This window comes from Labeo rohita, chromosome 10 (assembly GCF_022985175.1).
Source record: "Labeo rohita strain BAU-BD-2019 chromosome 10, IGBB_LRoh.1.0, whole genome shotgun sequence".
Taxonomy (NCBI): Eukaryota; Metazoa; Chordata; class Actinopteri; order Cypriniformes; family Cyprinidae; genus Labeo; species Labeo rohita.
The window spans coordinates 18,312,395-18,328,137 of NC_066878.1; the positions used below are offsets into that span (position 1 = coordinate 18,312,395).

Consider the following 15,743-nt stretch of genomic DNA (forward strand, 5'->3'; position numbering starts at 1 on the left):
ATGCTCTAAGAAATGAAATCACAGCCAATCAGAAAGTATTTGACGTTTATATATACAGATGTTTCTTCAGATATTAGAAACTAAACTCTCTTCAAACATACTTTCACACTCTTAGTAGTTTTTGTCTGTTAATAATGTCTAACACACTGCTGTTTAAATGTTTTGGGGTCAGTGTTGTTGTTGATTCATTAAATTGGTTAAAAGTAACAAACATGTATAATATTACAAAAGATTTCTGTTTCCATTTTTTTCTATTTATTAAAGAATCCTGAAAAAAAATTTACAACTGTTTTGAAGTATGATAATAGCAAGAAATATTCAATTAGCAACAAATATGTATATTAGAATAATTTCTGAAGTATCATGTGACACTGATGAAATTGTACATTATTTTATAATATTTTTAAATAAAAAAAAACAGATTTAAGTTATATTATTTCACAATATTAATATTTTTACTGTGTTTTTGATGAATAAATACCATTAAAAATTTTACCAACCCCATTTTTTTTTAATTGTTTTTGCTAACTATTTTGTCTGAACCAAAAAATGTCATATCACCACATCTTAAATTATGGATTGTCATTTTTGAAACAGTAAAATTACTAATTAAATCATTAAAGTTTAAATAACAAAAAATGGGGTAAAATCTTATACCCCTTAATCTTGCTCATTTCATAGCTAGCATTTTATGTTAAAGGATAATATTTTTTTTTACTTTTGCATAGTTTGAAAAATAAAAATAATACATTTTGACTGTAAATCACACAGCATAAAATATTAAATAAATTATTCTAAGTTTTATTGCATTCTTCATACAAGTTGAAATTTGACATTTTAATTAAACTTGACAGTATTTTTAAAAAGACAGATTTAAATTGTAATAATATCTCACAATATTACTATTTTTACTTTTATATTTTGTTTATGTATTTGTTTTTGTTTTGTTTTTTTTACTTATATATTTTATTTTTGATTAAATAAGTGCAGCCTTGGTGAGCAGGAGAGACTTCTTTCAAATCATATTTTTTGAATGATAATACATTTTGACTGTTAATTACGCACCATAAATTATTAAACACATTTCCAACAGTTTTATTGCAGCCTAAAGTTAAAATGTGAATTTTTTAAAATTAAATGTTACATTATTTTAAAAAGACAGATTCAAATTGTAGTAATATCTCACAATATTATTATTCTTATTATACTTTTGATTAAATAAATGCAGCCTTGGTGAGCAGGAGAGACTTCTTTCAAAATAAACAAACAAATAAATAAAATATTTTTTTAAATAGAAAAATAGAAAGCTTGTATAATAAATAAAATTAATAAAAAAATTATAATTTAAAAGCTCAATTAATAAATAAAAGATAATAAATATTGCTAATTTTATAGCTAGCCTTTATGTATGTTAAATACAGGTAATATTTTCACCTTTGTATAGTTTCAAAAATAAAAACAATACTTTCAACTGTAGATTACACAAAATATTAAATAAATTTCCAAGAGCTTTACTGCAGCCTTCATACAACAAATTCGTTTCCATTAAAGGGGGAAAAAATCTATTGGTTTTCATAAAAATCAACGCTTTATGGCCATAAAAGTGATAGTTTGATAAACAGCATATTAAAATTACTTCTGAAGGTTCATGTTACACTGATGAAATTTTACATTTTATATATATAAAGTATAATTTTGATATGTTCACTTTTGCATAGCTTGAGAAATAAAAATAATACTTTTAACTATACATTACACACTATAAAATATTAAGTACTTTTCCAAGAGTTTTACTACAGACTTCATACAAATTTGTTTTCATTAATCAAAAATCAACAATTTATGGCCATAAAAGTTCCTGCCTCTGTGTGTTGTGATTTTTGACCAATCAGACTGCTCTGTGGGCGGAGCTATCCAGCATCACACCAAAAATAGTGACTGAAAATGTATTTTTTTTTTTCTTGTCACTTTTTTGCAGTTCATTAGGCCAAAACATGAACTCCCAGTACAGAGGATGCTGTATTACGGCGTGTCTGGTTAGGATAGTGTGTAACGCCAATTGAACGGCCTCATTCCGCCTTTTTCCAGGCTGGGTTTATCATTGCGTAACACTTGGCACATGCTAACACCTTTTGCGAATCCTTCCTCCAGTTTCCAGCCAGCCAAGGAGATGCACTGAGGTCTCATCTCTTTTGGATGCACTGGACCACCTAAGCCGATTGGCTTCCTCCTTTTCTCCTTCCTGCTGTGCCTTAACAGCCCCCTCCCTCATCACGTGTGCGTATGTGTGCGAGCGTGCGTGTCTACGCGTGTGTGATTTGATTTCCTGTCCCGTTCTTCTCACCGATAGAGAGCGTTGAGTCGAGCGAGCCGGCGGACCTGTTGGATACACAGAGGTGCCTGGTGGCGTTGGCCTCTCTGCGACATGCCAAATGGTTCCAGGTTGGCGCTCACTTCTTCTCATTGTTATTGTAGCCTTATGACCCAAAACTACATGCCATTGTCCTCGATTTCCTCCAGCTCTCCAAATGCTCGACACCTCATCACGAACGTTGACGTATCGTAAGGCTACAAAAGCAATTGTTACACTTTTTGGTTTTTCTTTTGCCTGTTTTTGTTTGTCCATAACCTGCTTGTCATCATGAAGGATTTGTCTAGTGCTTTCCTGCACCGTATCTTCCCTTCTCCCACCCCACCGACATAAGCCCCGCCTCCTCCTCCATCACATGGGCCACAACCGAACCACAACACACACCTCCACACTCACACATAGTCAAGATGTAGAGATTTAGGGGTTAGAGGTCGGGTTTGATTGTTGCTCTGTTCATTGGGCCATTCCCTCTGATTTCCTCAGGCTAGAGTTAACGGGCTGAAGTCGTGCGTGATCGTCTTACGAATACTGAGAGACATGTGCAATAGAGTCCCGGCGTGGGAACCTCTGAAAGGATGGGTGAGTATCAGACTTCTGATGCCTTCTGATATCATCATTAATACTACAGTGACGATACAGTGAAACTTTAGAGAACTCAGTCATGAATATGGAAATATGAATATATGAAAATTGGTTAAATATGTCTGTGAAAGTGTATTTTTAATCCCGAGACCCTTCTGTTGTATGTAGAAGTGCATCTTTACCTCATAGATTAAATATCTTGCTTACGAATATTAAATTTTCTATTAATAGTTTGAGGGAAAAAAAGTGATATTGACCTGTCAAGACTGAAATTGAAAAAAAAAGAATTTTCAGAAAGCGGATAAAAACGCAAAAAGTAACCCCAAGAGCTTCCATATTTTGAAAATTATTAATAAATTGAGCTGAAGTGTGTCATATCCAGTGGCTGAAAGGTCATACACTACCAGTCAAAAGTTTTTGCACAGTAAGATTTTTGACGTTTTTTAAAGAAGTCTCTTCTGCTTAACATGCCTGCATTTATTTGATCCAAAGTACAGTAAAAAAAAAAAAAAAAAAAAAACTGTAAAAATTGTTTTTGCTTTCTATTTGAATATATTTTCTGCTTTCTATTTGAATATATTTTAAAATGTATTTTATTCATGTGATCAAAGCTATGTTTTCAGCATCATTACTCCAGTCACATGATCCTTCAGAAATCATTATAATAAGCTGATTTGCTGTTCAAAAACATTTGCTATTATTATTATCAATATTTACAACAGTTTAGTACATTTTTAGCATCCATTGCTGAATAGAAAGATCAGCATTTATCTGAAATAAAAAATATTTTGTAACATTATACACTATACCATTCAAAAGCTAGAAGTTACTATATAAATATATATGTATATATGTATGTATATATATATATGTATATATGTATATATGTATGTATGTGTGTAGTATATATGCTTCTGAACTTTCTATTCATCAAAGAAACCTAAAATTCTATTATGTTTTCTGCATAATAATAAATGTTTTTTAGCAGTATAGCAGAATATTAGAATGATTTCTGAAGGATCATATGACTGGAGTAATGATGCTAAAAATTCAGCGTTAAAATCACAGGAATAAATTACATTTTAAAATATATTTAAATAGAAAACAGTTGTTTTAAATAGTAAAAATATTTCAAATATGTTTTGCTTAATGTGGATCAAATAAATGCAGGCTTGGTGAGCAGAATAGACTTATCTGAAAAAAAAATCTTACTGTTCAAAAACTTTTGACTGGTAGTGTATTAATTTTCAGTAAGCAGTGGAGGTAAATATGTCTGTATAAGTGTAATTTTAATTGCAAAACCCTTCTGTTGTGTGTAGAAATACATCACATTTTTAGCATTTGATCACATTTATTAATGTGATCAAAGCTAAATTTTCAGCATCATTACTCTAGTCTTCAGTGTCACATGATCCTTCAGAAATCATTCTGATATGCTGACATTTATTATTAAACATTTATTATTATTATTATTATTATCAATATTTAAAACAGTTTAGTACATTTTTTTAGCATTCTTTGATGAATAGAAAGGTCCAAAGTTCAGCATTTATCTGAAATAAAAACTTTTGTAACATTATACACTACCATTCAAAAGCTTGGAGTTAGTGTAATTTAGTTTTGTTTTGTTTGTATTGTTTGTATTTATTCAGAGAAATGCTTCTGAACTTTCTATTCATCAAAGAAACCTAAAATTCTACTCAGCGGTTTTCAAAAATAATAATAATAATAATAATAATAATAATGTTTATGAGCAGCAAATGACAATATTACAATGATTTCTGAAGGATCATGTGACTGGAGTAATGATGTTAAAAATTCAGCTTTGAAATTACAGGAATAAATTACATTTTAAAAGATATTCAAATAGAAAACCTAATTTTAAATAGTAAAAACATTTCAAATAATTTTTTTGCTGTAATTTAGAACAAATAAATGTAGCCTTGGTGAGACTTGACTTGAAAAACATTAAAGATCTTACTGTTCAAAACCTTTTGACTGGTAGTATACATATTAATTGTCAATATACACTGGAGTTAAATATGTCTGTATAAGTGTAATTTTAAACCCCAGACCCTTCTGCTGTGTGTGCAAATGCATCTTTACCTCATAGATGAAATATCTTGCTTAAACATATCTGAATTTGCTATTAATCGTTTTGAATTGAGCTGAAATGTCTCATATCTAGTGGCTTAGTGGTCATATACACAGTTATACATTATGCAGTAAATTATTACAATTTAAAATAACTGTTTTATCTATTAATATATTGTAAAAATGTAATTTATCGATGCAGTGCAAAGCTGAATTTTCAACATCAATACTTCAGTCCTCAGTGTCACATGATCCTTCATAAATCATTCTGATATGCTGATCTTTGTTCAGGAAGCATTTCTGATTATTACTAAACTTAAAAATAGTCATCAGTTGTTATGCTATATGGTGTATTTTAGCATGTCTAAATGCTGTTTTGGCCATTTAGCCTATCTATTATTAGTATCTTTTATTTAAGTTATTAAACTGAATGGTGCTACAGTAACCACAGATGTTGATGAATTGTTAGTTCTTTATGTAATAAATCAGTCTTTGAAAAGCGATTTGCTCTTTTGTCCTCAGCCTTTGGAGTTAATATGTGAAAAGGCCATCGCCACGTGTAACAGACCTCTGGGAGCAGGAGAGGCCCTGCGTCGGGTCATGGAGTGTCTCGCCTCTGGCATACTGCTTCCAGGTATGAACACGTCCAGAAAGAAGCAATAAAAATAAGTACCAAAACAGTTTGAAGTTCTGGAGAAGAGTTACAGATGGTTTTGTATTTGTAACAAAAAAAAATTGATGAGGCACTAACTCACTAACTGTAATGCTAACCTTTTTTTAATATTGAAAGATGTTGCTTATGCTCAAGGCTACATTTATTTGAAAAATACAGTGAAACAGTACTATTGTTAAAATAATACTACTTTTGCAGGTAATTTAGTTTTTTCTCTTGAAATAATTGCTAAAATAATATATTCAGATTTCAGAAGTGATAAACTGTTATCCATCTTTTTATCTTATATAATATAAAATGTTGAAACACGGCTTTTACCGGATTTGATTACAATTGTTGTTTTTTAAAGGGGACATCGGATGCAAAATCCACTTTTACATGGTGTTTGCATATAAATGTGTCTTAGCAGTGTGTGGACACAACCACCCTACAAGGATAAAATTATTTTCTTGAAACTTCAAAAAAACATAAACAGTCTTAATTATCAAGCCGTTTTGATTTTCTGTGCAGTATGATGTCATACTGCTCAGGCCCCGCCCACAACTGCTGATGGACTGTTCTGTATTAGCATATTTCATCCTCAGTAAGTTGTATGCTGTCTGCCGTTTTCTCCGCATTCAAGCAGCTGTAGCGAAAACAACGTCTCATAAGCAATGCAGGTGTTTTGTAGTTGGATGTAAAAGTAAACATAAGAGCCTTCATTTTCCCCTGACATCAGAGCCACTGAGGAAACAGTGGATTCGTTTTGTTTTTAATGGTAATGCACCACCGATTGCATAAAAAAAACAGGGATGAGCAGTAGCTCATTATCATTTAAAGAGACATGCACTGAAACGGGTCGCTGTAAACAGAGCTGTTTTTGACAATCTAAAAAGGTGTCGTTTTACACGACCATTGAGGAGTTTTAACTAAAGTACGGTGCAGACATTTCATGAAGACCCTAAATGAGCAAAATGGGCATCCGATGCATAAAATGCATAAAAAGTAAAATGCATAAAATTATCCATTGTATATTAATAACTCCCTGAAATCTTAACTGACTTTAAATAAGCCTTTCAAATATCTGAATATGCAAGATAAATGTGAATATGTCCTGTGCGATGACAGCGGCGGTGTCACTATCAGATCTGGGTTTCATTTGCAAAGCTCCAGTTCCTGTCTGAGGCCCAGAGGAATAATGGAACCTCATTTATCTGCTCTTGACATAACTAGTCCATCCCTCGCTACTCTTATACTCTTTTCTCAGTTATTCATTAATAATGAGATGTGGACATTAATATTTGATTGGCTTGCATGGGAAATAAGCCTCAGTGATATATACTTGTGTGAATATAAAAAATATATATTTATATTGTACCTTCAGGGCATAATTTGAACGTTAAATGTGCACTTAAAGGTTTAATTAAATCCTCACCTGCAGTGATGTGGAGTACCTCACTAAATAATGAAACACCACAGTTTCCAGTGACTCCACAGCTCTTGACTATATCCTTCTTGTCCACTGTGTAAATCATGTATTTTGTTAAATGTATTTCAGTGCGATCATTTTTGGTTTCCTCTCCAGGTGGACCAGGCCTGCATGATCCCTGTGAGAAGGAGCCGACGAACACCCTGTCAGCCATGACGGATGAGCAGGCGGAGGCCATCACGTACAACGCACAGGTACAAGCAGTGTGTTTGGGGGTTTGTGTGAGATGCAGGTGTCTGTGAGAAGAGGAGAGCGGTGCTGCTCTCAGCTGTGCTTATCTTATCTGTGCTGTCTAGATTGCTGCCATGTCTCTCTCACACACTCACTGGTCTTATCAGTGATTCTGGCCTGTATGTATGCAATATTCCTGTCAGCATTGAGGGATGTCACAGCCCTATATATTTACACTCTGTATAATTGATGGATTAGAACAAAAATCATTTTATTCTATTTTTATTTGTTTATTTTATGTTTTATTTGATCATTTGGACGAAACGGCCAGTATTGACAAGTAGGTTCAAACTGAGTACAGATCACTAATTTTTCTAAAGAAACATTGTACAACTTCTCTCTCACCTCCCCTGAGCCCATTAAGTTTTAACAGCGTGTCAGGAGTTTGGTGGGGGATAATTGAGAATGAATGGGGGAAAGTCAATGATGTCCAATCTTGATGACTGGTTATGTTTGACTGTGATTGGTTCATTTGATAAATTCCCTGAATCAGTCTGAATGAACAATATAATGGTGTTAATGTGAAGACTAATTTTAAAAAGTAAGTAAACAACTCACACACTTTGTCAAAATAAGACATGGCATGAAAACATAATCTGTTGGAGTTTTTAGTGAGTAATCATCTTGGTGAAATTTAAAGCAAATTTCGGTGTCTGTGACCAATATTTACCAAGGTCTGATGATCCGAAAAATAGTTAATGGTGAACTATTGAAAATAATAGCTGAGCATAAGTTGACAAATAACATATAATGTTTAAATTAGGGCTGGCAAACGATTAATCGCGATTAATCTGCATACAAAATAAAAGTTTGAGTTTGCCTAATATATGTGTGTGTACTGTGTGTAATTATTATGTATATATAAATACAAGCACATTCATGTATATATTTAATAGGGGTGGGAGGGGAAAAAAAAAAATTCTCTGATGCATCGTGATTCTCTCTTAAACGATTCTGAATCGATTCTGAGCTAGGTTTTTTTCCCGCATGTGGCACGTGTGGACGCTAGAGACGTAGTGGACTTCATTGCACAGAATTTGTGCTGTGAGAAGCAGCTTTAACACCAAACGCGGAAAGCGTTGCGCTGGCCACAACTATTTTGAACTGCGTGGCCTACGTGCCATTGTGCACATGCACTTTGGTCAACACAGAAACAAGCTGTCCTCATGCGACGCAAACAGTTGAAATGAACTGGTTTCATAGCGCAGCTCTTTCCGCGCTTAGTGTAAAGGCCGCTAGACAAGTGCGTATTGCTTGAGCATATTGTCAGAGTGTCTAATTTTAACCTTTGGTTAATTTTTATTTCAAAATCACAATTCCTCGCTTTCTAAAAAAAAATAAAAATCGTGGCAAAACATTACATTTAAATAGATTGATAAAATCAGAAAATATTTTAAAAACGTGTAAGTAAAATCAGAGATGGTGTTAAAACAGCACAGGAAACTAAAAGACAAACAGAACAATAGCACATTAAAATGGTATGATGTTATATCACTTGTAAAATCTTATTAAATATATTGTGAATGTTCCTTGTATCATCCAGGCCTAACCCTCATCCCGATAGAGCACCTTGATGATTTGCTCTCTAATGAGCGTGGGAAAATGATACGGCACCAGTCCGTGAATCTTCCTCCCTGCCCTGGGGACTGTGTGTGTGCTGCATCTCTGAGTAGATTTCTGTAGCGCTTTTCCTTTGAACACTCATGCAGTCGAGATCAGAATTGCAATGTGCCTAATTGTTTTGCAGCAGATCACACACACACGCACACCACTGAATCTAAGAACAAGTTTGATAGCTTAAAGGAGAAGTCCACTTCCAAAACAAAGATTCACATATAATGTTCTCACACTTGTCATCCAAGATGTTCATGTCTTTCTTTCTTCAGTCGTAAAGAAATTGTTTTTTGAGGAAAACATTTCAGCATTTTTCTCCATATAATGGACTGATATGGTGCCCCGATTTTGAACTTCCAAAATGCAGTTTAAGTACAGTTGTATTGTATTATTTTTATGAAAATAACCAATCGTTGCGCTAGATGAGACCCTTTTTTCTCGTCTGGAATCGTTTACAACTGCATTTGGGATCGTTTGAAGCCGCATTAAAACTGCGTTTTGGAAGTTCAAAGTTGGGGCACCATATTGGTCTATTATATGGGGAAAATGCAGAAATGTTTTCCTCAAAAACATAATTTCTTTACGACTGAATAAAGAAAGACATGAACATCTTGGATGACAAGGGGGTGAGTGCATTATACGTAAATCTTTGTTTTGGAAGTGGACTTCTTCTTTAACATTTATTAAATTGTATCATTTCCTTAAAGAAAAAAAACTGAACATCAGTATATGAGGTTTTGTGGAGAATAATTATTCATTATATATATTTATTTTATTCATCATCTACTTTAGTGAAGGTGCTGTGTTTAGGTTTATTGGAGATAATGCGGGTATAAATGAGGATTTGTTTTTACTGCAGTTTGCTGTAGTCATAAATGAGATGCATTGCAGCGATTTGCTGTAGTAACGCTTACCTGCAGAGATGCTGCATTCAAGAGAGAGTTTGTCATCACACATGAGACCGAAAGATACTTATTGATGCAATTTACTCAGTGATGAAGAGTTCATGAGTTCAAAACAAGCTGCGTGTGTAATCACTGAATTTAAAGGAAGGGAAAAGTAATTCTAGCTTCATCTAAATGCAGTTTTAGCTTATTAAATTGTTATTCGTAAAGCGTATTAAACTAAAATATCGCTTTAAACTTCAGGAACAATACAGTATGTGTTCACCAACGCTGAACTTGAAAAACAGAGGGTGAATAATTATGCATTCAACTTTAATGTAAGATGTTTGGGGTTTGTGTTTTGAAAAATTAAGCAAGGGCACATTGAATTGATCAGATCTGACATTTTTAACAGAAGAGTTTTATTACAAATAAGTGCTTTTATGTGAACTACTCATCCATCACTCAAGACTGGAGTAATGATGCTGAAAATTCAGCTTTGATCACAGGAGTAAATTACATTTTTACATTTTTAAATAATATTTGACAATATTACTGCCTTTACTGTATTTAATATCTTTATGGACTTGTTTAGAAAACATTACAGAATATTACCAACCCCAAACATTTTAAAGGTAGCTAATAAAATAATAATAATTATGATTATTGTTAAATATATAATAAACATTTCAATAATTTTAAAAAATTGTAAGTATGAATCTTTACAAACATCAAAAATGAATTGAAAAACCACTGGACTCTTCCAGAGAGAACAGCTTTGTTAATTATAATGTAAGCAATCTAGTTTTATCAGGTGACAAACCAACGAAGTAAACATGATGTAATACATTTAGTTCATCTAGAGTCAAAGTTTGTGTATGGAGCAATGTTAAATAGTCTTCACAGTTCACACAGATGGTCTGATTACTGTAATTAAAGGTGTTTCCCAAAATGGGCTGGCAAATCTCTTCTACAGATACTTTTGGAACCCAACCTTATGTAGTCTCGTAATGGGCTATAACTAAAGTAAACTGCTTTGTCAATATCTGCTGAGATGAGTTAATGTGAGTTAGTTGTAGCATGAATTATTTGTGAGGCAGTCTGTCCCCCATAATTCGTCTGAACGCGGTGATTCAGTGCCGATGTTCCACATCTACAGGCGGTCTGTGGGCTCAAGCAGAGAGTTATTGCTTTATTATTAAAAAATAAGCGTGTGGGTGTTTCTTCAGGGTACGTTTTTTTTTTTTTTTTTTTTTTTTTCAGGTGCAGATAATTTAGGTTTGCACTGTGATGACTTTGACACTTTTTTTTTAATGTGTGTTTCAGCATGCTCTGCGGCTCATGGCGTTCGGGCAGATCTATAAGGTCTTGGAAATGGAGCCTCTCCCCTCAAGTAAACCTTCTCAGAAATTCCCCTGGTCAGATAAAGAAGGTGAGCACACACAAGAAGTTCATTACTTAAAGGATTAGTTCACTTCCAGAATAAAAATGTCCTAATTTACTCACCTTCATCCAACATCCAAGATGTTCATGTCTTTCTTTCTTCAGTCGAAAAGAAATTAAGGTTTGTGAGGAAAACATTCCAGGATTTTTCTCCATGTAGTGGACTTCAGTGGTGGCTAATGCGTTGAAATTGCAGTGCCCTACACTATCCCAGCTGAGGAATAAATGTTGTATCTAGTGAAACGACTGCTCATTTTCTAAAAAAAAAAAAAATACAATTTTTTTGAAAATTTTAAAAACATTTTAACCACAAATGCTCGTCTTGCACTAGCCCTTTACAAAAAAAAGGAAAAACAACGCCTTTCACTACCTTTTTGAACCGGAATACACAGATGAAGAACTAACCAAATTTCCATCATGATTACGTAATGCGTGAAGTCTTAGACATGCATCACAGAGCTAGTGCAAGATGAGCATTTGTGGTTAAAATGTTTTTAAAAATTTTTAAGAAAATAACAGATTGTTTCACTAAATAAGACCCTTATTCCTTTGCTGGGATCGTGTAGAGCCATTTGAAGCTGGATTGACACTGCATTTTGGACCTTCAACCCGTTGATCCCCATTCCCAATCCCTGTAATTTTTTTTTTTTTGATATTTAAACATTTAAAGTAGGGATGCACCGAATTTTCGGCTGCTGAAAATTATCGGCCGAAAATTTTAGGTTTTTGGCCGAAAGAGCCAAACATAAACATAAAATATATAATGTATAGGTCTATATATATTGAATAATTAGTTAAAAAAGTTATAATATTTTTATTGGCTTGTGTTTTTTTAGTATCATTCACATTATTGAGTCAAATTAAAATATCTTACACAATTACTTTATTTTATAAAATAGTAAATAATTATTACAAAGCATTTTCGGGTTCGGTTTTCGGCCAAGTGCATCCAGAATTTTCGGTTTCGGCCCAAAATTTTCATTTCGGTACATCCCTGATTTAAAGTCTAATTTAAAGGAGAAGTCCACTTCCAGAACAACAATTTACAGATAATGTATTCACCCTCTTGTCATCCAAGATGTTCGTCTTTCTTTTTTCAGTCGTAAAGAAATTATGTTTTTTGAAGAAAACATTGCTGCATTTTTCTCCATATAATGGACTGATATGGTGCCCCGATTTTGAACTTCCAAAATGCAGTTTAGATGCGGCCTTAAATGATCCCAGCTGAGGAAGAAGGGTCTTATCTAGCATAACAATCAGTTATTTTCATAAAAAATACAATTTAAATACTTTTTAATATCAAACGCTCGTCTTACTTTTCTCTCCCTGAACTCTGTGTATTCTGACTCAAGACAGTTAGGGTATGTCGAAAAACTCCAATCGTATTTTCTCCCTCAACTTCAAAAATCATTTCAAAATCATCCTACATCGCTGCAGAAATTCTGACCCAGTCCTTGCAAAGTGAACATGCAAAGAAGGTCAATCACCCTTATCAAAAAAGGTAAAAGGGTGATATAGGGTGATTTTGAAGTTGAGGGAGAACATGAGATGGGAGTTTTTCCAACATACCCTAATTGTCATGAACCGGAAAAAAAACAGAGGTCGGGATAAGCAAGACAAGACGAGCGTTTGACATTAAAAAGTATATAAATTGGATTATTTTTATAAAAAAAATAACCGATCGTTCCGCTAGATAAGAACCTTCTTCCTCAGCTGGGATCGTTTACAACCGGATCCTAATTTGCCTGACAACAGCAACTCTGACTCAGTGATTGGTGTGAGTTTAGGGGTGGGGCTATCTGATTGTCCAATCAAAATAAGAGAGGAGAAGTGTTTGGGAAACTTGTCTGAAAACAGTCATTATTTTTGTCCATTTAGTACTGTTGAAATTACATACTGTAGATTATTCAGAAATTTTACACACTGACATACTGCTATGAGTCTGTTTTTGATATATTTTAGTAATTGTAGGTATGTTTTTATCAGCATGTTAACTCTGCTCTTTTGTATCAGGTCTAGGGCTGAAGAGACCTTATGAAGATGGTATGCTGGATGACAAAGACCTCATCAAGAAGATGAAACGCAACCTGAGAAAAGGTCGGTCTACAGACAGATATATTTGTTAAAGGAATAGTTCACTCAAAAATGAAAATTCTGTCATTAATTACACACCTTCATGTCGTTCCAAACCCGTAAGACCTTCGTTCGGAACACAAGTTAAGATATTTCTGATGAAATTCGAGAGCTTTCTGGCCCTGCATAAACAGCAACGCAACTGACATGTTCATGGCCCAGAAAGGTAGTAAGGACATCGTTAAAATAGTCCAAGTTGCGTCAGTGGTTCAACCATAATGTTATGAAACTATGAGAATACTTTTGTGTGCAAAGAAAACAAAAATAACAACTTTATTGCGGTGTCCTCTCCTGTTTTAAACCAGCAAGGAAACGCTGATGCAGCAACCTTCTTCCTTCAGCCGTTCCTTCTTCATTATGGCCCTGTTTGGCCTTAAAAAATGTTTGTTCTCTTTCTAAAATGATTAAAGAACGACACGTCTCATCTTTCCTAATCCCTGTCCTTTTTCTGCTAATCTCTCACCTTCTTTCTCTTCGGTAAACTGTCCAGGACTCTTTTATTTGCTGGCGTCTCTTCTCTCTCACTGCTCATCCTGCTGCGCTTCCATCTCTCGCTCGCTCGTACAGGAAGCAGACAACCGTTGGGAAATCAATGGCATTGATTCTTAATTTCTCTTGGAGCCGCGCTGCTGTCCCCAGCCTGCGCTCCTCGCCGGACTCAAATAAATCGCTTTGAAAGCAGCAGAATTTCGCAATTAGCCAGCTGATGGAACGAAGGGATCGTAGAAAGTTAGAAGATGAGCTGTGTGTATAAGGAGCGCTTCCTTTTCGCTGTAATCGCTAACGTTTATTTCTGTTCTCTTTCCCTTCCAGCAGTTCTTGACAGTAAAGCAATAGACTCAAACCAACCCATGAACGCTCTGATGCGCTTGAACCAGATCCGGCCGGGGCTGCAGTATAAACTGCTGTCTCAGTCAGGTCCGGTTCACGCCCCCGTCTTCACCATGTCTGTAGACGTCGACGGCACTGTTTACGAAGCCTCTGGCTCCTCTAAGAAGACCGCCAAGCTGCACGTGGCTGTAAAGGTACACCAGTTGTATGTGATTAGAGGGCTGACCATTACATAAGGTGTTAAAGGGTTAATTCATCCACAGATGTGTCATTATTTACTCACACTTGTCTTGAAACCCGTATAAGGAGAAATTGGACAAAATGTCTGAGCTGCTCGCTTCCATGCATTGAAAGTCAACTTTGACTAGGGGCTGTCAAGCATTAAAAAAAAGCACTATAAAAGAAATCCATATGACCCGTGTGCTGTATTTTAAATGCTTTGAAGCCTCCTGATACTGAAACTTTACACATTTGTATGGAAGAGAGCAGCTTGGACATTTTGCCTAATTTCTTCTGTGTTCTACAGAATAAATAAAGTCATACGAGTTTCAGAAAACTGGGTGAGGGTGAGTAAATAATAACAGAGCTTTTTTTATGCTGGGATGAACTATTCCTTTAACAGTATGTACTTGAAGGCACAGTGTTGATGCGAGTGACCTGAGTTCAAGAATGGCTTGCATAATTACCAGATCATCTTGACCCCTTTTTTCCTCTGCATTTTAAGTTTCATTAAAAAGTTTGATTTAGATTTAGTGCTTCAGCTAACAACTCTTTTATTGGTCTTGATTTTGATTTCAATTAAACTGGTTAATCATAAATAAAGAAGCCAACAGTTATTGGTCATTTTGTTAAAAAAAAAAAAGTTTTTATACATATTATTGCTAAATAAAATCATTGAAATACATAATAAATATTCCTACTGTAATATTGCACTGTTCAGTGAAAAACTAAATCGTATTTTAGTCTAATAATAATAATAATGATGATTATGATGATATTTATTATTATTATTATTATTAATATTATTATTATTATTATTATTATTATTATTATTATTATTATTATAATAATATAGCTATTATGTAATAGTGATTTAATTAAAAAATATTAAAATAAATTAAAAGTGGTGTATAGGCAGAAAAGTAATAATTTAGATTCAATGCTTCAGCTAGCAACTTTTTTATTGGTCTTGATTTTGGTTTCAATTAAATTGATTACTCATAAAGAAGCAAACACTGTTTTTACTGATTATTGAAAATGATTGTTTTTTTAATTATTATTGCTAAAAAAAAATAAATATGAATGAAATGAAATTTTACTATTGTAATCTTGGACTGTAAAGTAAAAATAGTGTTTTAGTATAATATTAATAATAATAATACTAATAATAATGTATTATTATTATTGTTATTATTATTA

General features: G+C 33.7%; 1 protein-coding gene across 5 annotated transcripts in view; it reads left to right on the forward strand.

Annotated features, from left to right (window-relative positions):
• strbp (spermatid perinuclear RNA binding protein) overlaps positions 1-15,743 on the forward strand; it is a 124,190-nt gene that overhangs the window by 85,235 nt on the left and 23,212 nt on the right. For 3 of the 5 annotated variants that reach the window (XM_051120988.1, XM_051120987.1, XM_051120991.1), the window contains exons 7-13: positions 2,351-2,442; positions 2,855-2,950; positions 5,570-5,681; positions 7,285-7,382; positions 11,244-11,349; positions 13,374-13,457; positions 14,307-14,518. In XM_051120988.1, the coding sequence (XP_050976945.1) occupies positions 2,351-2,442; positions 2,855-2,950; positions 5,570-5,681; positions 7,285-7,382; positions 11,244-11,349; positions 13,374-13,457; positions 14,307-14,518 (800 nt within the window). The remainder of the gene's footprint in view (positions 1-2,350; positions 2,443-2,854; positions 2,951-5,569; positions 5,682-7,284; positions 7,383-11,243; positions 11,350-13,373; positions 13,458-14,306; positions 14,519-15,743) is intronic. The other 2 variants (XM_051120989.1, XM_051120992.1) reach the window with 1 other exon arrangement.